Source organism: Ranitomeya imitator, chromosome 1 (genome assembly GCF_032444005.1).
Source record: "Ranitomeya imitator isolate aRanImi1 chromosome 1, aRanImi1.pri, whole genome shotgun sequence".
NCBI classification, from domain to species: Eukaryota; Metazoa; Chordata; class Amphibia; order Anura; family Dendrobatidae; genus Ranitomeya; species Ranitomeya imitator.
This window is the reverse complement of record NC_091282.1, coordinates 574,552,699-574,579,565: the sequence shown is the minus strand read 5'-3', so window position 1 is coordinate 574,579,565 and position 26,867 is coordinate 574,552,699. Positions and strand designations below refer to the sequence as shown.

At 45.2% G+C, this 26,867-nt stretch overlaps 1 protein-coding gene across 2 annotated transcripts in view; it reads left to right on the top strand.

The window, feature by feature from the left end:
* Positions 1 to 26,867, top strand: part of RNF126 (ring finger protein 126) — a 78,631-nt gene that overhangs the window by 18,596 nt on the left and 33,168 nt on the right. For both annotated transcript variants that reach the window (XR_011321614.1, XM_069767834.1), the window contains exons 3-6: positions 914 to 971; positions 1,094 to 1,332; positions 11,702 to 11,770; positions 12,588 to 12,657. Coding sequence is in view for 1 of the 2 variants with exons in the window: in XM_069767834.1 (XP_069623935.1) it covers positions 914 to 971; positions 1,094 to 1,332; positions 11,702 to 11,770; positions 12,588 to 12,657 (436 nt within the window). In the remaining variant the exon portion in view is untranslated. The remainder of the gene's footprint in view (positions 1 to 913; positions 972 to 1,093; positions 1,333 to 11,701; positions 11,771 to 12,587; positions 12,658 to 26,867) is intronic.

Below are 26,867 nucleotides of genomic sequence, written 5' to 3'. Positions count from 1 at the left end.
GGTGTCGTCTTATAGAGCAGATGCGGAGTAAACTGCGGTCGCCGCATATTGTTGGAGGAGTGGTCCCAATGACAAGGTGAGGGGGCGCCTCACCGGGAAGGTGTAAGTGAAGCAGAGGCAGAGAAGGAGATAATAGGATACAAGGGCGAGCCAGATGAGTGAAACAGGAGTGTGTTTCTAGGCACAGCACCACTCTCTCTCTTTTTTGCATACCCCTGGCATCCCAGACGCTGACAGTTTGCTTCACTTACACCTTCCTGGTGAGGCGCTCCCTCACCTCGTCATCGGGACCACTCCCCCCCCCACTATATACGTCGACCGCAGATTGCTCCGCACCCACCCTATAAGACGACACCCGGCATATAAGACAACCCCCGACTTTTGAGAAGATTTTATATTTTAACTGGAAAAGTTGGGGGACGTCTTATACGCCCAGTCGTCTTATACGCCGGAAAATACGGTATGTAATGCATAAATCTCAAAACAATGTGATAAACCAACCAATTTAAAAATAAAAATTCCCCCGACTTAACTGATGGCAATAGGATCCATCAGTCAAGCAAAAGGAGGCGGGGATGAGAGCTGGAGTGATAAAGGTTCAGATGTACCATATCTATTTGCATTTCAGTTCAAATGGTGATTTCTCAGTAATGGAGGTACAGACCGGCCATATAAAGGTATATGCATAGTTTGTGCAGTGAAATCCTGCTGACAGATAACCTTTATGGGAAATGGCAGCAAGCTGGTAAAATATGACTTCTCATTCCTCCCTCCCTGCCAAAAGCCACTCCTCCGGTTTACTTATGCGCATTGGTTTTGATAAATCTCAACATGTGTAGGCCTTGGAAAACCAATTCTGTGAAAAATTATTTTACTATTTTATCTACTTTTCACGGTTGCATGTTTCTTGTAGGAGCACAGAAAATAGTAGCAATACTTCTGGAACAGATCAGAACAGGCATCCTTTTGAGGTAAGAAACTTTGGTAAGCTTGTTGTCTTGACCCTAACCTATGTTTTGTTTTTTTTTGTTTGTTTTTTTTTTTTTACGAACGCTCTGTCAAGCTTTTGATTTATTTATTTTCTTTCCCAAAGGGCCTTGAACAGACGCAGTTTTCCTTGCCCTCTGGTTATGGACAAGTCACTTTTGGAATTTTTAATGAAGGCCTGGATTTTCCCCTCTTTGGCACAAGTGGAACGGGAGAAGAGAACCGTGAAGGAGAAAGCAGGAGAGAGCAACAGTCACGGCATAGATATAGTGCAAGGCAACCTCGTGCCAGGATAAGCACAAGACGATCTGCAGGGAGGCATGAGGGTGTGCCTACATTAGAGGGGTGAGGAGGGGCTGACCAGTGTTCGGTATGGGGACGGGGTAGTATGTTGTATAGCAACATAATTTTAATTGAAAAAATTTTAGATGTAATGAAAAAATTGTTATACAGGTAAGTTTTACATGAGATTGTATTGTTACTCTAAAGAAGGCAACAAAAGCGACAGGCAGCTGAAAATGTTGCTTTTTGCAAATGAACATAATAGATGAGACCTACTGTGAAACTGAAAATTAAAATTTCCCATTTTTGTAGAATTGTTAGTTTTCACCCATTGCAATCCATTGGGAGAACTCTGCACAATTATCTCTGATAAATTCCATATTCTAGACAGTACTAACCTGTGTGTAAACCATTTTATGTCCATGGACGACTTTACACATACTTTTATATGTTTAACCCCTTTCTGACCTCAGACGGGATAGTACATCCGAAGTCAGAAGCCCCGCTTTGATGCGGGCTCCGGCGGTGAGCCCGCATCAAAGCCGGGACATGTCAGCTGTTTTGAACAGCTGACATGTGCCCGTAATAGGCGCAGGCAGAATCGCGATCTGCCTGCACCTATTAACTAGTTAAATGCCGCTGTCAAACGCTGACAGCGGCATTTAACTACCGCATCCGGCCGGGCGGCCGGAAATGACGGCATCGCCGACCCCCGTCACATGATCGGAGGTCGGTGATGCTTGTACCTTGTAACCATAGAGGTCCTTGAGACCTCTATGGTTACTGATCGCCGGTAGCTGTGAGCGCCACCCTGTGGTCGGCGCTCACAGCACACCTGATTTTCTGCTACATAGCAGCGAACATCAGATCGCTGCTATGTAGCAGAGGCAATCGGGTTGTGCCTGCTTCTAGCCTCCCATGGAAGCTATTGAAGCATGGCAAAAATGAAGAAAAAAAAAGTTAAAAAAATATGAAAAAAATATAAAAGTTTAAATCACCCCCATTTCGCCCCAATCAAAATAAATCAATAAAAAAAAAATCAAATCTATACATATTTGGTATCGCCGCGTTCAGAATCGCCTGATCTATCAAATAAAAAAAAAAAGCATTAACCTGATCGCTAAACGGCGTAGCGAGAAAAAAATTCGAAACGCCAGAATTACGTTTTTTTTGGTCGCCGCGACATTGCATTGAAATGCAATAACGGGCGATCAAAAGAACGTATCTGCACCAAAATGCGATCATTAAAAACGTCATCTCGGCACGCAAAAAATAAGCCCTCACCTGACCCCAGATCACGAAAAATGGAGACGCCACGAGTATCGGAAAATGGCAGAATTTTTTTTTTTTTTTTTTTTTAGCAAAGTTTGGAGTTTTTTTTCACCGCTTAAATAAAAAAATAACCTAGTCATGTTAGGTGTCTATGAACTCGTACTGGCCTGGAGAATCATAATGTCAGGTCAGTTTTAGCATTTAGTGAACCTAGCAAAAAAGCCAAACAAAAAACAAGTGTGGGACTGCACTTTTTTTGCAACTTCACCGCACTTGGAATTTTTTTCCCGTTTTCTAGTACACGACATGCTAAAACCAATGATGTCGTTCAAAAGTACAACTCGTCCCGCAAAAAATAAGCCCTCACATGGCCAAATTGACGGAAAAATAAAATTATGGCTCTGGGAAGGAGGGGAGTGAAAAACGAACACGGAAAAATGAAAAATCCCAAGGTCATGAAGGGGTTAAGCAAAAAATGAGAAGGTGTGTCCACACTTTTGGAGAGAGAGAGAGAGAAGACACAAAAGCGCACAGAGAGGTCAAAAAATACTCTGTTGTAAAAAAGTCACAGTAAATAAGCAAGTGCTAGTCAAAAAAATGAAAAAATACAGGGTATTTAGTTAACACGTTTTTTTTGCAAAAAAAGTATGTTAAGCTGCTCCACCAATCGCCAAGGTATACCCATAATAGAGCAGTCCTGTCTAATGTATATAATCCCTATCTGATGTATTTAAAAACCTGGTCATCTGTATAGTACCTGTATGAGCAGGATTCAGAGAGAAAATATCCATGTAGAACATGCAGGGTGGAACAGCTACAATGCAAATGACCCACAGAGGAGTGGTGGACTCCCCAGTCTTGTAGAAACAAGAGAACAATTATAAAGCCAAAAAACATGGGCTACTTGCACAGTGTGTGTATATATATATATATATATATATATATATATATATATATATATATATATATATATATATATAAATATAATATATACACACTCTCACTCACTCACTCACTCACTCACTCACACACTCACTTTTTTGTACAATTTTCATAGTCGTGAAGATAAATTCACACTGAAGGCATCAAAACCATGAACTAACACATGTGGAATTATATACTTAACAAAAAAGTGTGAAACAACTGAAATTAGATCTTATATTGTAGGTTCTTCAAAGTAGCCACATTTTGCTTTGATGACTGCTTTGCACACTCTTGGCATTCTCTTGATGATTCTCAAGAGGTAGTCACCGGGAATGGTCTACATTCCTTTTGTTCTTAGCCCAAACAAGTCTCTTCTGCTTGTTGCCTGTCCTTAGCAGTGGTTTCCTAGCAGCTATTTTACCATGAAGGCCTGCTGTACAAAGTCTCCTCTTAACAGTTGCTGTAGAGATGTGTCTGCTGCTAGAACTCTGTGTAGCATTGACCTGGTCTCTAATCTGAGCTGCTGTTAACCTGCGATTTGAGGCTGGTGACTCGGATAAACTTATCCTCTGAAGCAGAGGTGACTCTTGGTCTTCCTTTCCTGGGGCGGTCCTCATGTGAGCCAGTTTCTTCGTAGCACTTGATGGTTTTTGCAACTGCACTTGGGGACACTTTCAAAGTTTTCCCAATTTTTCGGTCTGACTGACCTTCATTTCTTAAAATAATGATGGCCATGACTGACCTTCATTTCTTAAAGTAATGATGGCCACTCGTTTTTCATTACTTAGCTGCTTTTTTCTTGCCATAATACAAATTCTAACAGTCTATTCAGTAGGACTATCAGCTGTGTCTCCACCAGACTTCTGCACAACACAACTGATGGTCCCAACCCCATTTATAAGGCAAGAAATCCCACTTATTAAACCTTACAGGGCACACCTGTGAAGTGAAAACCATTCCCAGTGACAACCTCTTGAAGGTCATCAAGAGAATGCCAAGAGTGTGCAAAGCAGTCATCAAAGCAAAAGGTGGCTACTTTGAAGAACCTAGAATATAAGACATAATTTCAGTTGTTTCACACTTTTTTGTTAACCCCTTTACCCCCAAGGGTGGTTTGCACGTCAATGACCAGGCCAATTTTTACAATTCTGACCACTGTCCCTTTATGAGGTTATAACTCCGAAACGCTTCAACGGATCCTGGTGATTCTGACATTGTTTTCTCGTGACATATTGTCCTTCGTGATAGTGGTAAAATTTCTTTGATAGTACCTGCGTTTATTTGTGAAAAAAACGGAAATTTGGCGAAAATTTTGAAAATTTCGCAATTTTCAAACTTTGAATTTTTATGCAATTAAATCACAGAGATATGTCACACAAAATACTTAATAAGTAACATTTCCCACATGTCTCCTTTACATCAGCATAATTTTGGAACCAATTTTTTTTTTTGTTAGGGAGTTATAAGGGTTAAAAGTTGACCAGCAATTTCTCATTTTTACAACACCATTTTTTTTTTAGGGACCACGTCTCATTTGAAGTCATTTTGAGGGGTCTATATGATAGAAAATGCCCAAGTGTGACACCATTCTAAAAACTGCACCCCTCAAGGTGCTCAAAACCACATTCAAGAAGTTTATTAACCCTTCAGGTGTTTAATAGGAATTTTTGGAATGTTTAAATAAAAATGAACATTTAACTTTTTTACACAAAAAATTTACTTCAGCTCCAATTTGTTTTATTTTACCAAGGGTAACAGGAGAAATTGGACCCAAAAAGTTGTTGTCCAATTTGTCCTGAGTACGCTGATACCCCATATGTGGCAGTAAACCACTGTTTGGGCGCATGGGAGAGCTCGGAAGGGAAGGAGCGCTATTTGACTTTTCAATGCAAAATTGACAGGAATTGAGATGGGACGCCATGTTGCGTTTGGAGAGCCACTGATGTGCCTAAACATTGAAACCCCCCACAAGTGACACCATTTTGGAAAGTAGACCCCCTAAGGAACTTATCTGGATGTGTGGTGAGCACTTTGACCCACCAAGGGCTTCACAGAAGTTTATAATGCAGAGCCATAAAAATAAAACAAAATTTGTTTCCCACAAAAATTATTTTTTAGCCCCCAGTTATGTATTTTCCCTAGGGTAACAGGAGAAATTGGACCCCAAAAGTTGTTGTCCAATTTGTCCTGAGTACGCTGATACCCCATATGTGGGGGGGAACCACCGTTTGGGCGCATGGGAGGGTTCGGAAGGGAAGGAGCGCCATTTGGAATGCAGACTTAGATGGAATGGTCTGCAGGCGTCACATTGCGTTTGCAGAGCCCCTAATGTACCTAAACAGTAGAAACCCCCCACAAGTGACCCCATATTGGAAACTAGACCCCTCAATGAACTTATCTACAGTTTATAACGCAGAGCCGTGAAAATAAAAAATCTTTTTGTTTTCCCACAAAAATTATTTTTTAGCCCCCAGTTTTGTATTTTCCCAAGGGTAACAGGAGAAATTGGTCCACAAAAGTTGTTGTCCAATTTGTCCTGAGTACGCTGATACCCCATATGTTGGGGTAAACCCCTGTTTGGGCACACAGGAGAGCTCGGAAGGGAAGGAGCACTGTTTTACTTTTTCAACGCAGAATTGGCTGGAATTTAGATCGGACGCCATGTCGTGTTTGGAGAGCCCCTGATGTGCCGAAACAGTGGAAACCCCCCAATTATAACTGAAACCCTAATCTAAACACACCCCTAACCCTAATTCCAACGGTAACCCTAATCCCAACCCTATTCCCAACTGTAAATGTAATCTAAACCCTAACCCTAACTTTAGCCCCAACCCTAACTGTAACCCCAACCCTAGCCCCAACCCTAGCCCCAACCCTAGCCCTAACCCTAGCCCTAGCCCCAGCCCTAACCCTAACCCTAGCCCTAACCCTAATGGGAAAATGGAAATAAATACATTTTTTTTTTATTTTTCCCTAAGTAAGGGGGTGATGAAGGGGGGTTTGATTTACTTTTATAGCGAGTTTTTTAGCGGATTTTTATGATTGGCAGCCGTCACACACTGAAAGACCCTTTTTATTGCAAAAAATATTTTTTGCAATACCACATTTTGAGAGCTATAATTTTTCCATATTTTGGTCCACAGAGTCATGTGAGGTCTTGTTTTTTGCGGGACGAGTTGACGTTTTTATTGAAAACATTTTTGGGCACGTGACATTTTTTGATCGCTTTTTATTCCGATTTTTGTGAGGAAGAATGACCAAAAGCCAGCTATTCATGAATTTCTATTGGGGGAGGCGTTTATACCGTTCCGCGTTTGGTAAAATTGATAAATCAGTTTTATTCTTCAGGTCAGTACGATTACAGCGATACCTCATTTATATCATTTTTTTATGGTTTGGCGCTTTTATACGATAAAAACTATTTTACAGAAAAAATAATTATTTTTGCATCGCTTTATTCTCAGGACTATAACTTTTTTTATTTTTTTGCTGATGATGCTGTATGGCGGCTCTTTTTTTTGCGGGACAATATGACGCTTTCAGCGGTACCATGGTTATTTATATCTGTCCTTTTGATCGCGTGTTATTCCACTTTTTGTTTGGCGGTATGATAATAAAGCGTTGTTTTTTGCCTCGTTTTTTTTTTTTTTTTTTCTTACGGTGTTTACTGAAGGGGTTAACTAGTGGGACAGTTTTATAGGTCGGGTCGTTACGGACGCGGCGATACTAAATATGTGTACTTTTATTGGTTTTTTTTTTATTTAGATGAAGAAATGTATTTATGGGAATAATATTTTTTTTTTTTCATTATTTTGGAATATTTTTTTTTATTTTTTTTACACATTTGGAAAATTTTTTTTTTACTTTTTTACTTTGTCCCAGGGGGGGACATCACAGATCAGTGATCTGACAGTTTGCACAGCACTCTGTCAGATCACTGATCTGACATGCAGCGCTGCAGGCTTCACAGTGCCTGCTCTGAGCATGCTCTGTGAAGCCACCTCCCTCCCTGCAGGACCCGGATCCGCGGCCATCTTGGATCCGGGGCTAGAGGGAGCAGGGAGGGAGGTGAGACCCTCGCAGCAACGCGATCACATCGCGGGGGTCTCAGGGAAGCCCGCAGGGAGCCCCCTCCCTGCGCGGTGCTTCCCTGCACCGCCGGCACATCGCGATCATCTTTGATCGCGGTGTGCCAGGGGTTAATGTGCCGGGGGCGGTCCGTGACCGCTCCTGGCACATAGTGCCGGATGTCAGCTGCGATAAGCAGCTGACACTCGGCCGCGCTCCCCCCGTGAGCGCGGCCGATCGGCTATGACGTACTATCCCGTCCAGGGTCAGATAAGCCCAGGGCACCTCGACGGGATAGTACGTCTAAGGTCACAGAGGGGTTAAAGGGAAGGTGCCATCAAAAAAAATTTTTTTCAGAAATTGTAAAAATGTAAAGAATTAATGATTACATTTTCTTAAAAAATATTATCATTTGTTTATAATTTAGTAAAATATGAAAAATAATTTGAAAAGTTTTGGAATTTCCACTTTTAAACACTAGGGGGAGCAGCTGCTGAAATTTCAGAAAAACCTAGTGTACAAATAGCTCACATTACTGCACTGCAGTAATTATGGGCGGAGTCTGCTGACCTGTGTGATGTCTCCTCTCCTCCCCTTATGGGTGTTTGCTAAGGGATTAGAGAGGATGATATTCAGGAACCCAGTGAGCAGCCATTTTGTTGGTGACTGCAGAGTAAGGCTGCCGTCACACTATCAGTATTTGGTCAGTATTTTACCTCAGTATTTGTAAGCCAAAACCAGGAGTGGAACAAATAGAGGAAAAGTATAATAGAAACATATGCACTTCTGCATTTATCACCCACTCCTGGTTTTGGCTTACAAATACTGAGTTAAAATACAAACCAAATATTGATAGTGTGAAGGCAGCCTTATACTGACAAGTAGACAGTCACCGAGGATGGCAGGCAGCAAAAGGATTCTGGGAGATATGTGGTGGAGGGAGCAGGGTGACAGCAGCACAGAGTATTTCAGGAGAGCAGTGTGCTGGTCTATAGGGGCCCCCTGTTTGGTGCGCGGAGCAGACAGGGATTGTACATAGCGCGCTGTCTTTTATACATATGGATGGACCGTCTGCTCCACAGAAATCCAGGAAACATTTCTGCTGATTGATGGCCTGGTCTGATCCAGACTTTGCATACAGACCCCATTCCCCTCCTCAGATCCTGTCTTCTCCATCCTGTCCTGGCGATGTGTGAAAGCGAGGCGACAGGCGAAGTACGGGGTGACGCTGGGAAGGAAATGTAGACATATAGTAACGATAAAAATGAGACGCTTCTCTTCAGCTGCCTCACCAGCCTTCCCCTGACTGCACCTAACTGGAGGTCACGCTGTCCCCTCTATTACCCCAGACCCGCGTGCAGGTGCTCAGCCAGAACCACCATAGAATGGGTCCGCTTTCTGAAGATAATACTGCCATAGTGTTCTCACATAATACCGCCATATAGATCACACACAATACTATCACATAGATCACACAATACTGTCATACAGTTCTCACATAATACCACCATATAGATCACACATAATACCGCCAGTGTTCTCACATACCGCCATATAGATCACACATAATACCGTCAGTGTTCTCACATACCACCATATGCTTCTCACATAATACTGCCATATAGATCACCCATAATGCCGCCACATAGATCTCACATGTATTGTAAATAAAGACTCGGCCAGAATAAAGTCCTTTATTAATCTTTTTTTATACCATACCGAACGCATAATCCTCGACTCCCTCATCTCCCACAACAAAAATAATAAACCACAATGGGGAAAGACACGCAGGGGTGAGAGGAGTGCATAGGAGAGGATTAGATACTGACTGCTGAGCCGTGTATCTAATCCTGTCCTGTGTGATACTGTGCTGCGCCGTGTATCTAATCCTATCTTGTGTGATACTGTACACAGGACAGGATAGCTAACACAGGACTAGATTAGCTACACAGGACAGAGGCAGCAGTGGTAGATGGTATATAGAGGCAGGCAGCAGTGGTAGATGGTATATAGAGGCAGGCAGCAGTGGTAGGTGGTATACAGAGGCAGGCAGCAGTGGTAGATGGTATATAGAGGCAGGTAGCAGTGGTATATAGGGGCAGGTAGCAGTGGTATATAGGGGCAGGTAGCAGTGGTATATAGGGGCAGGTAGCAGTGGTATATAGGGGCAGGTAGCAGTGGTATATAGGGGCAGGTAGCAGTGGTATATAGGGGCAGGTAGCAGTGGTATATAGGGGCAGGTAGCAGTGGTATATATGAAAAGGTAGCAGTGGTATATAGGAACAGGTAGCAGTGGTATATAAGGGCTGGTACCAGTGGTATATAGGGACAGGTAGCAGTGGTATATAGGGGCAGGTAGCAGTGGTATATAGGGGCAGGTAGCAGTGGTATATAGGGACAGGTAGCAGTGGTATATAGGGGCAGGTAGCAGTGGTATATAGGGACAGGTAGCAGTGGTATATAGGGACAGGTAGCAGTGGTATATAGGGGCAGGTAGCAGTGGTATATAGGGGCAGGTAGCAGTGGTATATAGGGGCAGGTAGCAGTGGTATATAGGGGCAGGTACCAGTGGTATATAGGAGCAGGTAGCAGTGGTATATAGGAGCAGGTAGCAGTGGTATATAAGGGACAGGTAGCAGTGGTATATAGGGGCAGGTAGCAGTGGTATATAGGGGCTGGTAGCAGTGGTATATAGGGACAGGTAGCAGTGGTAGATGCATAAGAAAATAAAAACTCTGTACTTACCTTCAGTCCTCTCCCAGGAAGTGCTGAGTCATGGTCAGGGCAGAGCAGTGTGACGATCTCCCTGCTCTGCTCTGAACAGGTCGGCAGTGAGCAGTGATTGCAGCCTGTGCTGTAATACTAAGTACAGGCTGCAATCACAGCTCCTGGCTGCAGATACTCACCCCGAACCTCTCTTCCCAGTAGCAGCTTCTCCCTGGCAGCTCCTGCTATGATCACACACACTGAGCTGTGTGTGCGATGACAGAGGAAAAAAACAAAATGGCCGCGATCTCCTCTCACAGCTGTGACGTAGCAGCCCAGGGGGCGTGCCCAAGTCACAGCTGAGAGGCAGGAGAAGCGGTCGGAGCCCGACTGTTGGCTCCTATGCCCATGGCTGCCGTAAGTGAGGTGTGCAAGTGTCGTGCCCAGACACTTACACCCACACTAATGAAAATGGCGGCCTCCAGTGGCAAAAGTAAAAATGAATAAATAAAAAAGTATTAAAGTAGTACATTTACTTTTGTATTAAAAATAATTGATTATATAATCAATAATTATTAATACAAAAACTAAAATCACGGCACCCTCCCTTTAAGTATATAATTCCACATGTTAATTCATAGTTTTGATGCCTTCAGTGTGAATTTACAATTTTCAGTCATGAAAATCCCAAAAAAACTTTACATGAGGTGTCTACACGTTTGGTCTGTACTGTATGTGTATGTATGTGTGAAATAAATAGTTTTGATGCCTTCAGTGTGAATTTACAATTTTCAGTCATGAAAATCCCAATAAAACTTTACATGAGGCGTGTCTACACGTTTGGTCTGTACTGTATGTGTATGTATGTGTGAAATAAATATAAATATATATATATATATATATATATATATATATATATATATATATATATATATATATATATATATATATATATATATATATATATATATTATTGTCCAGTACATTGTACTGAGCATCTGCAGGACATGCTTTCCATACAAGCCAGGAGATTATTGCTGTGAGCCCAAGGGTCCTTGTGGGCTATGATTTTATAACCTATGTAACTATAAGTTACATTGACTTGTATAGATGCATCTGCAGCGCACACTATATTCCGATTATGCTTTACACAATGCACACGGTGCCCATTAATCGCTGAACTTCACTTTTAAAACATTTATATGAAAAAAAAACAAAAATGAGGACTGAGGTACAAATTTTAGTCGTACATTTTGCAACACTTCTGTTAAAATAATTTGCTGTGAGAACTTCAGAATATGTATTTGTTGGCTTACGTCATGTTAGAAGCTTGCATTTTTCTCAGAAGTTACAGGATGCCACTGTCGTTCTACTTTTTTTTTTTTTTTTTTTTTTTTTGACATGAAAGATTTGTTTTTTTGTTTTTTTATGTTGGTTTAATATAATTTGTTTTCATTGCTAGGATCATTCAGCAGCTGGTAAATGGGATCATCGCACCTACTGCAATGCCAAACTTAGGACTTGGACCATGGTTAGTTTGTCCTCTCGTCTGCCATTTTCGCTTAGACTGCATTCACATGTCCATGTAAGGTTAGTTTCACACTAGCGTTCGGCGGGGATGCGGACAAAAGCCGCCTTCCTCCGTGAAGCCCCTCCCACTGCCTCCTCCTACGGCTGCATGCGTCCTGCGTACCCGATCTTTAACATTGGTGACGCAGGCCATGCAGATGTATGCGAATGCCTCAGCATGCGTCGTTTTGAAGCTGCTCCGACCGCAACAAGATCTATCATGTCTGTGTGCTGTTTTGTTTCTTTTGGGGAGGGGGGGGCAGTACATGGACCGCTAGAGTTTTTTAGCCAGCCATACAGTCATATTAATTAAAAAAAAAAAAAAAAAAAAATGTTTCTGGACTTCAAAGCATGTACAATTCTTGTTTGTTTTTTTGTGGATCAGACTGCCATTACAATTTATAGGGATCTGTATGTAATGGATATAGCACACAAAACAGACTTTGTACTTCAGAGCTCCATCAACAATGCGTTTCTCACAGATGGGAAAAAAATCTAGCAGATGTGTGATTGTAGTAAAATAACACTGACATTTTAGGAATCATACCATCAATGCCTTATAGGATATATTAAAATGTAAACACATTTTATTTATTTTAAATTATAATTTAAAACTTTTCTAAACCGAGTGGTACAGTACTGGACATTACTGTGGTGACTAGTTACAGGACTGAACCCTACAGATGAAGACTTTAATCATATTTAGTTTGGAACAAGTGCACTTAATATTTTAGTCCTGTCTTACTGTGGTGTTTTTTTTTCTTTAATTTTTCCTTTAGGGGAGTTCTTCATTCCAATCCAATGGATTATGCTTGGGGAGCCAATGGCCTTGACACAATAATCACACAGGTAGTACTTTTATGTCTGTGATTGTAAATTAGCCAAATATGTAAATTACATAGAGCTCAGTGTTTAGAGAACTGGTAGATGTGCAGCAACTAAAACAGTGATTTTATAAAACTGTCAGCAAGCAGCCCACTAAGTGATGCATAGCTGGAATCTGGACCTCTGCCTGCCCCTAAATCATGCTTCCTTCAGATGGGATAGCAAAAACCTGGTTACAGATTCCATTGTAAACCTTTGCATGTCTCAATGTAACTGTACATCTGTGCTGCAGTGATTGGATGTGGAGTGGACTCAGAAGCTCGACTTTCTCCATGCTCCGCTATTCTGCAATCGGGGCACCATTTAGATGCCGCTTCCAATTTACCGACCACGGCATTTACGTGATATGGCAGCTGATGACCTGGTGTCAATTGGTTGCTGTGACAGCCTGGCACTTGTTAACCCCTTTACCCCCAAGGGTGGTTTGCACGTTAATGACCGGGCCAATTTTTACAATTCTGACCACTGTCCCTTTATGAGGTTATAACTCTGGAACGCTTCAATGGATCCTGGTGATTCTGACATTGTTTTCTCGTGACATATTGTACTTCATGACAATGGTAAAAATTATTTGATAGTACCTGCGTTTATTTGTGAAAAAAAACGGAAATTTGGCGAAAATTATGAAAATTTCGCAATTTTCCAACTTTGAATTTTTATGCAATTAAATCACAGAGATATGTCACACAAAATACTTAATAAGTAACATTTCCCACATGTCTACTTTACATCAGCACAATTTTGGAACCAAAATTTTTTTTTGTTAGGGAGTTATAAGGGTTAAAAGTTGACCAGCAATTTCTCATTTCTACAACACCATTTTATTTTAGGGACCACATCTCATTTGAAGTCATTTTGAGGGGTCTATATGATAGAAAATACCCAAGTGTGACACCATTCTAAAAACTACACCCCTCAAGGTGCTCAAAACCATATTCAAGAAGTTTATTAACCCTTCTGGTGCTTCACAGGAATTTTTTGAATGTTTAAATAAAAATGAACATTTAACTTTTTTTCACAAAAAATGTAATTCAGCTCCAATTTGTTTTATTTTACCAAGGGTAACAGGAGAAAATGGACCCCAAACATTGTTGTACAATTTGTCCTGAGTATGCCAATACCCCACATGTGGGGGTAAACCACTGTTTGGGCGCATGGCAGAGCTCGGAAGCGAAGGAGTGCCATTTGACTTTTCAATGCAAAATTGACTGGAATTGAGATGGGACGCCATGTTTCGTTTGGAGAGCCCCTGATGTGGCTAAACATTGAAACCCCCCACAAGTGACACCATTTTGGAAAGTAGACCCCCTAAGGAACTTATCTAGAGGTGTGGTGAGCACTTTGACCCAACAAGTGCTTCACAGAAGTTTATAATGTAGAACCGTAAAAATAAAAAATCATATTTTCACAAAAATTATCTTTTCGCCCCCAATTTTTTATTTTCCCAAGGGTAAGAGAAGAAATTGGACCCCAAAAGTTGTTGTACAATTTGTCCTGAGTACGCGGATACCCCATATGTGGGGGTAAACCACTGTTTGGGTGGATGGGAGAGCTCGGAAGGGAAGGAGCGCCGTTTGACTTTTCAAAGCAAAATTGACAGGAATTGAGATGGGACGCCATGTTGCGTTTGAAGAGCCACTGATGTGCCTAAACATTGAAACCCCCCACAAATGACACCATTTTGGAAAGTAGACCCCCTAAGGAACTTATCTAGAGGTGTGGTGAGCACTTTGACCCACCAAGGGCTTCACAGAAGTTTATAATGCAGAGCCGTAAAAATAAAACAAAATTTTTTTCCCACAAAAATTATTTTTTTTAGCCCCCAGTTTTGTATTTTCCTGAGGGTAACAGGAGAAATTGGACCCCAAAATTTGTTGCCCAATTTGTCCTGAGTGCGATGATACACCATATGTGGGGGGAACCACTGTTTGGGCACATGGGAGGGCTCAGAAGGGAAGGAGTGCCATTTGAATGCAGACTTAGATGGAATGGTCTGCAGGTGTCACATTGCGTTTGCAGAGCCCCTAATGTACCTAAACAGTAGAAACCCCCCATAAGTGACACCATTTTGGAAAGTAGACCCCCTTAGGAACTTATCTAGATGTGTGCTGAGCGCTTTGACCCACCAAGGGCTTCACAGAAGTTTATAATGGAGAGCCGTAAAAATAAAACAAAAATTTTTTCCCACAAAAATTATTTTTTAGCCCCCAGTTTTGTATTTTTCCGAGGGTAAAAGGAGAAATTCGACCCCACAATTTGTTGTCCAATTTGTCCTGAGTGCGCCGATACCCCATATGTGGGGGGGAACCACTGTTTGGGCGCATGGGAGGGCTCGGAAGGGAAGGAGCTCCATTTGGAATGAGGACTTAGATGGAATGGTCTGCAGGTGTCACATTGCATTTGCAGAGCCCCTAATGTACCTAAACAGTAGAAACCTCCCACAAGTGACACCATTTTGGAAACTAGACCCCCTAAGGAACTCATCTAGATGTGTTGTGATAGCTTTGAACCCCCAAGTGTTTCACTACAGTTTGTAACGCAGAGCCGTGAAAATTAAAAATAAAATCTTTCCCCCCAAAATTATTTTTTAGCCCCCAGTTTTGTATTTTCCCGAGGGTAAGAGGAGAAATTCGACCCCAAAAGTTGTTGTCCAATTTGTCCTGAGTACGCTGATACCCCGTATGTTGGGGGAAACCAACGTTTGAGCGCATGGCAGAGCTCGGAAGGGAAGGAGCGCCATTTGGAATGCAGACTTAGATGGAATGGTCTGCAGACGTCACATTGCGTTTGCAGAACCCCTAATGTACCTAAACAGTAGAAACCCCCCACAAGTGACCCCATATTGGAAACTAGACCCCCCAGGGAACTAATCTAGATGTGTTGTGAGAACTTTGAACCCCCAAGTGTTTCACTACAGTTTATAACGCAGAGCCGTGAAAATAAAAAATCTTTTTTTTTCCCCACAAAAAATGTTTTAGCCCCGAGTTTTGTATTTTCCCAAGGGTAGCAGGAGAAATTGGACCCCAAAAGTTGTTGTCCTATTTGTCCTGAGTACGCTGATACCCCATATGTTGGGGTAAACCCCTGTTTGGGCACACGGGAGAGCTCGGAAGGGAAGAAGCACTGTTTTACTTTTTCAACGCAGAATTGGCTGGAATTGAGATCGGACGCCATGTCGCGTTTGGAGAGCCCCTGATGTGCCTAAACAGTGGAAACCCCCCAATTATAACTGAAACCCTAATCCAAACACATCCCTAACCCTAATCCCAACAGTAACCCTAACCACACCTCTAACCCTGACACACCCCTAACCCTAATCCCAACCCTATTCCCAACCGTAAATGTAATCTAAACCCTAACTGTAACTTTAGCCCCAACCCAAACTCTAGCCCTAACCCTAGCCCTAGCCCTAGCCCTAGCCCTAACCCTAGCCCTAACCCTAGCCCTAACCCTAGCCCTAATGGGAAAATGGAAATAAATACATTTTTTTAATTTTTCCCTAACTAAGGGGGTGATGAAGGGGGGTTTGATTTACTTTTATAGCGGGTTTTTTAGCGGATTTTTATGATTGGCAGCCGTCACACACTGAAAGACGCTTTTTATTGCAAAAAATATTTTTTGCGTTACCACATTTTGAGAGCTATAATTTTTCTATATTCTGGTCCAGAGTCATGTGAGGTCTTGGTTTTTGCGGGACGAGTTGATGTTTTTATTGGTAACATTTTCGGGCACGTGACATTTTTTGATCGCTTTTTATTCCGATTTTTGTGAGGCAGAATGACCAAAAACCAGCTATTCATGAATTTCTTTTGGGGGAGGCGTTTATACCGTTCCGCGTTTGGTAAAATTGATGAAGCAGTTTTATTCTTAGGGTCAGTACGATTACAGCGACACCTCATTTATATCATTTTTTTATGTTTTGGCGCTTTTATACGATAAAAACTATTTTATAGAAAAAATAATTATTTTTGCATCGCTTTATTCTCAGGACTATAACTTTTTTATTTTTTTGCTGATGATGCTGTATGGCGGCTCGTTTTTTGCGGGACAAGATGACGTTTTCAGCGGTACCATGGTTAGTTATATCTGTCTTTTTGATCGCGTGTTATTCCACTTTTTGTTCGGCGGTATGATTATCAAGCGTTGTTTTTTTGCCTCGTTTTTTTTTTTTTTTTTTTTCTTACGGTGTTTACTGAAGGGGTTAACTAGTGGGCCAGTTTTATAGGTCGGGCCGTTACGGACGCGGCGATACTAAATATGTGTACTTTTATTGTTTTTTTTTTTTTTTATTTAGATAAAGAAATGTATTTATGGGAATAATATTTTTATTTTTTTTTTCATTATTTTGGAATATTTTTTTTTATTTTTTTTTACACATTTGAAATTTTTTTTTTTTTACTTTTTTACTTTGTCCCAGGGGGGGACATCACAGATCAGTGATCTGACAGTTTGCACAGCACTCTGTCAGATCACTGATCTGATAGGAGTGCAGGCTGCTTCACAGTGCCTGCTCTGAGCAGGCTCTGTGAAGCCACCTCCCTCCCTGCAGGACCCGGATCCGCGGCCATCTTGGATCCGGGGCTGGAGGGAGCAGGGAGGGAGGTGAGACCCTCGCAGCAACGCGATCACATCGCGTTGCTGCGGGGGGCTCAGGGAAGCCCGCAGGGAGCCCCCTCCCTGCGCGGTGCTTCCCTGTACCGCCGGCACATCGCGATCATCTTTGATCGCGGTGTGCCGGGGGTTAATGTGCCGGGGGCGGTCCGTGACCGCTCCTGGCACATAGTGCCGGATGTCAGCTGCGATAAACAGCTGACACCCGGCCGCGATCGGCGGCGCTCCCCCCGTGAGCGCTGCCGATCGCATATGACGTACTATTGCGTCCTTGGGAAGTAAAGCCCACCCCACATGGACGCAATAGTACGTCTTATGGCAGAAAGGGGTTAAAGACCCCCTTTCCAACTGCTTTGGTCCTTTTAACCCCTGCACCCCCAAGCATGTTTTCACCTTCTTGACTAGGCCAAATCAAATTTTACAATTCTGACCCAGTGTCCCTTTTGCGTTAGTAACTCTGGAATGCTTTAACGGATCCCACTGATTCTGGCATTGTTTTTTCGTGACATATTTGACTTCATGATAGTGAAAAAACTATGTTCGGTATGACTTGCATTTTATTTGTGAAAATAATACAAAAAAAGTAGGCAAAAAATTTTTAACATTTTGTAGTTTTCAAACTTTTTTAATTTTTATGCCATTAAATCAGTTATGTCACCCAAAATAGATAGTAAATAACATTTCCCACAGGTCTACTTTACATCAGCACAATTTTTGAAACATACCGTATATACTCGAATATAAGCTGAGGCACCTAATTTTACCACAAAAAACTGATAACTTATTGACTTGAGTATAAGTCTGGTATGCATTGTTCCCTAATCCCCATCTTGGTATGCATTGTCACCTCATCCCTATCCTGGTCTGCATGGCCCCCTTATCCCTATCCTGGTCTGCATGGCCCCCATCAGAAAAACATTAAAAAAATCATCCTACTTAGCGCAGGGACAGTTTCTCGCAGCTTCTTGTTCCGATGCCAACAGCGGCAGGGCGATCACATGTGCCCGCTACATAAGGGAATGAAAATTCACTTACCTTCATGCGTATGAGCCTTCGAGGGCCGTGAATATTCATTCCCTTAAGTAGCGGGCACATGTCATCGCCCGGCTGCTGCAGGAAGAAGGAGGAACAAAAAATAATTACATTTTTACCACCAAAATTTTGTTTTTAACACCAGATTTTACGTTTTCAGTCTGGGAAGTGGGTAAAAATGGCACCAAAATTTGTCCCAGAATTTTTGATTAATGTGTATATATATCCCATATGTGGCTATACAGTACTGCTTAGCCATACGGCGCGACTCAGGAGGGACATGGGTGTATGCTGCTGTCGCTAGGAGGCTGACACTATGCAAATAAAGAAGTAGTAGCTCCTCCCCGGCGGTATACACCCTCCGACAGGCACCAGGCAACTCCGTTTTTGCTTAGTGTCTGTAGGAGGCGGACCTGGATCTAACCCCAGATCCGTATTTCTTTTGCAGGGATTTGTGTGTTATTAATCATTTCCCCCTTTCTTTTTCAGATACTTTCTTCAGGGTAACAGGGTGCAGTTTTTCTCACCCTGTTTTCCCCACTTTGAGCAACCGAGAGAGCAGTGTGGTTTCACCCACATCGCACCCTCTTGAACCCGCTGGGCAGGACTTCGTCCCCTGTCACCCCTTCGGGTGTTCAGGGTGACCTTTTTTCGGTGGCCAGTCCTGGCCCGTTTCCCCTCCTCATCCCTCTCCTCGGAGTGGGCTGAGAGGAAGATGGCGGTCACTTTCAGTGACCCTCTCCCCCTGCTTAGGGGTGGACGCCGTCTTCTGCGCCGGAGTTCGTGGCGCGGGAAGGAGGACTTCATCCCAGGACCCTCTACTCGGACAAGGGCTCCTGATGCGTTCCTCAACCTCAGGTAGGGAATCTTTAATCAACATTTAGTAACAAGTAGGGACTGTCAGTCAGTGTGAGCGTGCAGCCTGCAGACATAGTGAAAGCAATTTGCGTCCTGAAGGTCACCGGGGATGTGACCGGAGTCGTGCACTTTGACAAGGCAAGCCGCTTTGCGGTTTTTAAAACCCCCCCCCCCCCCCCAAAAGCGATCTCTTAGGAGGGCCTCTGCTATTTACGGAGTCACCTGTGATTTCTGTCATTTCTGCGCCCAGTCGCTTCATTCGCCCGCACAGCAGGCTTCCTTAATCTTCCCCCTTTTTTCAAACCTGCGCGCGCCACTTTTTTCCTTCTACAGCCGGCTTTTCGGCACCCAGCTGACCACTCCCCCTTGCAGCATTGTCCCGCCCTGCATACTTGCGGCCTCGCTTTTCCTGGAGTCCAACGCTCTCGGGGGCGTTCTTCTTCTCCCCCCCCCCCCCCCCCCCTTCGGCGCTTGTACACACCCACCTCCGTCGCGTGGTTCCCGCGCTCCACAGGTTGACTTCCTCTTCCCGCCAGCATCTCCTCGCATCGCGCGGGACACGAGGATCCTTGGGTGACACAGACTCCTGCGGCTGTCGCTGTTTTTTTTTTTTTCGGTAGGCTCGGCGCTACTGCTTTCTTGGGCTCTACTCCTCCCGGCAGTACTTCTCCGCACCTGTACAAGGTAATACCTCTACCTATGTCCGACTCCACTCCAGGCTATTCCACTACGGTCATCCACTACGCCTGCGCTCACTGTAAGAAAAAGTGGGCCTCAAGTCAGCCTTCTTCTTTCTGCCCGTCCTGCGTTCCTCCCATCATGTCCGTCCCTCAGGAAGCTCCTAGGTCTCAGGATGAGTGCAACCCCCCTCCCCCGGAGTGGGCTTTTGCAATGTCTCAATCAGTGTCAGACCTGACTAAGGTATCTCAGTCCCTGGTCCAGGCACTTGAACGTATCCTGCTTTTATCTAATGCCACGAATGCCTCGCACAGCGATTAGCTCACACCTGTCCAAGACCCTCAGAGGCAGACTTGACAAGAGACAGAAAAAGGACCCCATCTAGATCCAGTTCCCCAGACCACACCGGGATACCTCTATCTGCCCGTTCCCCCTCCTCGCAGGCGGATGTCAGACTTAACCTCTGTCGGAGTCTGACTCGGATGCAGATCAGACTTCCGGAACACAGGATATGGTCGATAGCCTTATCTCGGCTATTATTCAGACGCTTGAACTTGAGGAGGATGGGGCAAGCTCTCAGGACGTCTCCATTGCATTTAAACGGATTAAACGTCGCTCTAGGGTTTTTCCTAATCACAGGGAGTTTGACAACACAACGTCTACACACTGGGAAAAGCCTGGTAAGTGTTTCCCTGGCAGGAAATGGCTGGACGTTTTATACCCTTTTCACTCCGACCTTGTCAACAAATGGTCCGAGTCTCCTAAGGTCGACCCGCCTGTGTCCAGGCTATCCTCTCAGATGGTTGTCTATTCCGGACGTGGCTTCTCTTAAAGGGAACCTGTCACCCCGAAAATCCCGGGTGAGGTAAGCCCACCGGCATCAGGGGCTTATCTGCAGCATTCTGTAATGCTGTAGATAAGCCCCCGATGTAACCTGAAAAGGGAGAAAAAGACGTTAGATTATACTTACCCAGGGGCAGTCCCGCTGCTGGTCAGGTCGGATGGGCGTCTCCGGTCCGCTGCGGCGCCTCCTATCTTCTTTCCATGACGTCCTCTTCTGATCTTCAGCCACGGCTCCGGCGCAGGCGTACTTTGCTTTGCCCTGTTGAGGGCAGACAAAGTACTGCAGTGCGCAGGCGCCGGGCCTCTGACCTTTCCGGCGCCTGCGCACTGCAGTACTATCCTCTGCCCTCAAGAGGGCAGAGCAAAGTACGCCTGCGCCGGAGCCGTGGCTGAAGATCAGAAGAGGACGTCATGGAAAGAAGATAGGAGGCGCCGCAGCGGACCAGAGACGCCCATCCGACCTGACCAGCAGCGGGACCGCCCCGGGTAAGTATAATAGAACGTCTTTTTCTCCCTTTTCAGGTTACATCGGGGGCTTATCTACAGCATTACAGAATGCTGCAGATAAGCCCCTGATGCCGGTGGGATTGCCTCACCCGGGATTTTCGGGGTGACAGGTTCCCTTTAAGGACCCCACGGATAGACAAATCGAGGCATTAGCCAAATCGGCGTTTGAGGCTTCTGGAGCCTCCTTCTGTCCTAGTTTCGCCTCTTCATGGGTAGTCAAGGCTGTGTCAGCCTGGGCCAAAACCCTGCGCAGAGGCATTTTGGCCTCTGCTCCTACTGAGGAACTGTCTGATTTAGCGGATCAGATTTCTCTTGCGGGTAAATATGTCATGAATGCCTCCCTTGATGCGGCGGCATGCTCAGCTGGGGCTAACAGTAACATTGTGGCCATTCGCCGGGTTCTTTGGCTAAAGGCATGGAACGCAGATCCTGCTTCTAAGAAATCCCTCACTGGTCTGCCCTTCCAGGGTTCTAGACTCTTCGGCACGCAGTTGGATCAAATGATCTCAGACGCTACGGGTGGTAAGAGTACCTCCTTACCCCAGTCCAAGCCTAAACGTTCCTTCAACAGGAGGGGCCCCCAGTCCTTTCGGTCCTTTACCTCCGCAGGAAACCCGAATCAGGACCGCTCTTCCTCACAAGGAGACCGGAGAAAGCCTTCTTTCAGGCCTCCCCCGCGCTGGAGAGCTAAGAGCTACCCCTCAAAGCCATCTGGACCTCGTGCCCACAGGTTTTCTAATAAATGACGTGTCGCCCCCACCTGGAAATCCCTCCAGGGTGGGAGGCCGGCTTCTTCTGTTCTCAGAAGTTTGGCTATCTGTAGTCAACGATGCCTGGGTCAGGGCGATCGTCACTTCATGCTACAAGATAGAATTTTCTTCGCCCCCAGGAAGACGTTTCCTGCTCTCTCGTCCACCCAAACAGACCTCCCAGGGCTTCTCCAGGCCGTCGATTCGCTCATCGCCTCAGTAGTCGTAGTTCCGGTCCCTTATCGCGAGCTGTTTTCGGGTTTTTACTCTAACCTGTTTGTGGCTCCAAAAAAGGATGGCTCTCTCCGTCCAATTTTGGATCTCAAGCGATTTGAACCGCCATCTCTGGATTCGGCACTTCAGAATGGAATCTCTACGCTCGGTGGTCGCGTCCATGGAACCGGGAGCGTTTCTGTTCCGTGGACATTCGGGTTTCGTACCTACACGTTCCGATTAACGTACAGCATCAGAAGTTCCTCCGGTTCGTGATACAAGAACATCATTACCAGTTCACGGCTCTCCCTTTCGGGCTGGCGTCTGCTCCCAGGGTCTTTACGAAGGTCATGGCAGCTGTCATGGCCATTCTGCGTTCAAAAGGGATTCTGGTAATCCCATACCTCAACGACCTCTTGATAAAGGGCTCATGCCAGAGCCTCCAGCTTACTCTGGACACGCTTATTCGCCTCTGCTGGATAATCAACTACGAGAAGTCTTCCTTGATTACAACCCAGCGTCTGGAGTTCCTGGTCATGGAATTCGACATCTCTCAAGCTCAGGTCTTTCTCCCCAAGGAGAAGTTCCTTCCTCTTCATTGGGGTGTCAGAGCACTAAAGGGCCCGATCCCTCTGTCCCTTCGCCTCGCCATGAGGGTTCTGGGGAAATGGTTGCTTCTATGGAAGCGGTTCCCTATGCCCAGTTCCACTCTCATCCCCTCCAGCTGGCCCTTCTGACTGCCTGGGACAGGAACCCACTTTTCCTGGATCGCCCGTTTCGCCTATCTCCCAGGGTGAAACAGTCTCTCTTGGTGGACGCTGTCCACCTCCATTCTGCACGGTAGGCCATTTCTCCCTCTCCGCTGGCAGGTTATCACCACCGACGCCAGCCTCCAAGGTTGGGGAGCGGTTTTTCTCCACCTCACGGCCCAGGGCTGCTGGACTGCTCAGGAGGCGCGCCTCCCTATCAACCTCTTGGAAATCAGGGCCATCTTCTTAGCCCTCATCTGCTGGGAGTCTCTCCTCTCAGGAAAACCGGTCCGCATTCAGTCGGACAACGCCACAGCCGTGGCTTACATAAACCATCAGGGAGGGACTCGCAGCAGACTAGTCATGACGGAAGTGGCAAAAATTCTTCGTTGGGCGGAGAGCCACATTCCCTCTCTTTCAGCCGTCCACATCCCAGGGGTGGACAATTGGGAAGCCAACTCTCTAAGTCGCCAGGGCATCATGGCGGGCGAGTGGTCTCTCCTCCCCCTCAATCTTCAGCCAGATTTGCCAGTGGTGGGGCGTCGCAGACGTCGACTTAATGGCCTCCTGGGCAAACCACAAGGTTTCCCAGTACGTTTCCAGATCTCTGGATCCGATGGCTGTCGGATTCGACGCTCTCGTGGGCCCAGTTCCTGATGCCCAATCTGTTTCCACCCCTCCCCTTGATCCCAAGGGTCATAAAAAAGATCAAGTCGGAAGGGGTCCCTGTGCTCTTGGTAGCTCCATATTGGCCTCGCAGTGCCAGGTATGCGGAACTGGTGAACATGCTATCGGACGTTCCGTGGAGACTTCCGGATCTTCTTTCGCAGGGGCCCCTCTTCCACCCGAATTCTCGGTCTCTGAATTTAATTGTATGGCCGTTGAGGCCGCGGTCCTGAAGGACGCGGGCTTTTCTCAGTGTCATCCAGACTATGATAAGAGCGAGAAAACCGGCCTCCTCGCGTATCTACCACAGATGTTGGAAGGCCTTTTTCCGGTGGTGTCAGGACAACTGTTTTTCCTGTGACCTTTTCCCTTCCATCCCTTCTCTGTTTCCTTCAACCGGGTCTCGATTCGGGACTTTCCCTTAGCACCTTGAAGGGTCAGATTTCCGCTTTGTCCATCCTTTTTCAAAGAGACCTGGCCTCCCTTCCTCAGGTGAGGACCTTTATTCAGGGGGTCGCTCATATAGCTCCCCATTATCATCCTCCTGTCGAGAGCCTTGGGATCTCAACCTCGTGTTGGACGCCCTCCAGCGTGCGCCTTTTCAACCGATTTCAGGACATTTCCTTTTCACTTCTATCTTGGAAGGTAGCCTTCTTGGTCGCCATCACCTCCATTAGAAGAGTGTCGGAGCTGGTGGCATTATCCTGTCGTTCTCCCTTTCTAGTCCTGCACCAGGACAAGGTGGTTCTTCGGCTGGTTCCTTCCTTCTTGCCGAAGGTAGTCTCGGCCTTTCACATAAATGAGGACATCGTCCTCCCTTCCTTGTGCCCTTCCCTGGTTCAACCCTTGGAGAAATCTCTTCACAAGTTGGATGTGGTCAGGGCTATCCGGGTTTATCTTTCCAGAACTGCTTCCTTTCGTCAGGCCGATCCTCTGTTCATCGTCTCGGAAGGGCGTCGAAAAGGGCTCCCCGTCTCAAAGTCCACAATTGCTCATTGGATCTGTTTGGCGGTTCTGGAGGCATACCGTGTCCAAGACAAGCGGCCCCCTTCGGGGGTGAGGGCTCACTCTACCCGTGCTGTGGGAGCTTCCTGGGCAGTTCGTCACCAAGCTTCGGCCTCGCAGGTTTGCAAGGCCGCAACGTGGTCATCCATTCACACCTTTGTAAAATTCTACAAGGTAAATACTCAGGCTTCTGCGGACGCGAGCCTGGGTAGGAAGATACTGCAGGCAGCGGTTTCTCACTGGCCGACCTAACTTTTTTTTTTTTTTTTTTCTGCAGAATATCCCGCCCTAGGGACTGCTTTTGGACATCCCATGGTTACCTGTGTCCCCCAATGAAGCGAAAAGAGGGATTTTTGGTTCTTAGTGTAAAATCTTTCTTGGAGCCTTCATTTGGGGACACAGCACCCTCCCTTGAAGTTGTACCGTGTTGGCTAACGTGCCGTTGTGGGTTGGTAGATGGGTTGAGTTTTATATTACCTGTTCCTACTACTGCTTTTGCACCAACTGACTTGCCTGGTGCCTGTCAGAGGGTGTATGCTGCCGGGGAGGAGCTACTTCTTTATTTGCATAGGGTCAGCCTCCTAGCGACAGCAGCATACACCCATGGTTACCTGTGTCCCCAATGAAGGCTCCAAAAAAGAGATTTTACGGTAAGAACCAAAAATCCCTCTTTTCACGTTGTGATTAGTGATACCAGATTTGTTTGGCAGCTGTCCCACACTAAAATGCTCTTTTTATTGCAAAAACTGCATCGCCATATTTTTAGCTATAATTTTTCCATGTTTCAGCCGTCCGTTAACGTTTTTGTTGAATTTAAAAAAGCAGAAGCATTGCTATGCTTTACAAACTGTCATCACTGCACTGACACACAAACTTGATACATCATGGTCTGAGCATGGTGTAACGAGTTTGCTAGCTCTCATGACCCGGATGTCTTTCATGATGGCAATGGGTTTCCATGGCAATGATTGGCCGCTCTCGATGACATCTTGGGGTCATTGATCAGAGGGCAGCGGGGGATCCCTCCCTTTGCCTTCCTCCTAAATTCTGCGATTGTCTAAACCGCTAAATGCTGCGATAAATATCAGTTTGGAGCAGTGCGGGCACCACTCCTGGCAGTGAGTGTTGGGTAATGCAAAGAAAGGAAAGCCAGCTCACCTGCCATGGTTCGTGTGTGGAGCCCAGGTGTCATCCTGACCAGACGTAGAAATTGCAGAGACCAAAGGAGAGGGTCTAGCTCCAGGTAAAACCAATGCGTTTAATCGTAGAAAAATTGTTAAAAATACAGCCTTGGCATGGGAAAGTGAGAAGCGAAGGGGGGGAGTAGAGGGCAATGCAACACATTTCGAATGCTACTCTGTCGTTCTCTTTCACAGCTTCCATTGTGGAGTGCGGTCGACCTTTAAATATATGCATTAATTGCAAGCAGGTGGAATAATCACACCATGTGGGTATGGGTATAAATGGGTGGCCACATGCCAAGATGGAAAGTATCAACATAGTTGCGGTTTTCAATGAAAGAAAACCAAATAAAAATAAAAAAGGAAGGGAAGTGTAATGCAGCCTGGTTGGTGCAGTGTGACAGACAGGCGGTGACCCAGGAAAGTTCAAACAAAAGTCTTTAAATATTCAGTGTACTCACAAAACAGAAAGTAACTAGAATCCTCCGAATCACAGTTGGGAAACTAGATAGTCCGTAGCCGGACCAGTTACCATGCGCGGATGCACCGCCATGTACGCTGAGTGGTGCCAGGTCTTTTGGCTCTGTGTTGCCTCACACAGGTGGAGCTCTGCAGAGCCTCCTGCTCTGCACGCTTGCAAAACCAAAACTGACACACCCAATTTTCTGCTGCAGGGGTTTTTTACAAGGAACCTGTGGCCGTAGGCCACATTGAAAACTCGGCCAGGGAGGAAACAGACTGCCCCACTACCTTCCTGTAGTCCGTTTCAAAAATAAAAGCCCATGGCAGGTTTTCCTAAATCTGCCTTGGACAAATATCTTGCCAAAGACCAATACACACTTTTATTCTGCATTGCCTGTGACTGCAATGCATTTCCACGGCCTCAATACGGGGCACACATAGCGACCTCGCATATGACCCCGGGCACAGCCTCACATGAGGTACATGAAATTAAAACAATACACAAGAAATAACAGTAAAGTGACAAAGCATAATATGTATAGCAAGTAATGTCAATAGTGAAACATAATCTCATTGCACATATTCAGACCTAGGGTACACAGCTATCTAAATTATAAATC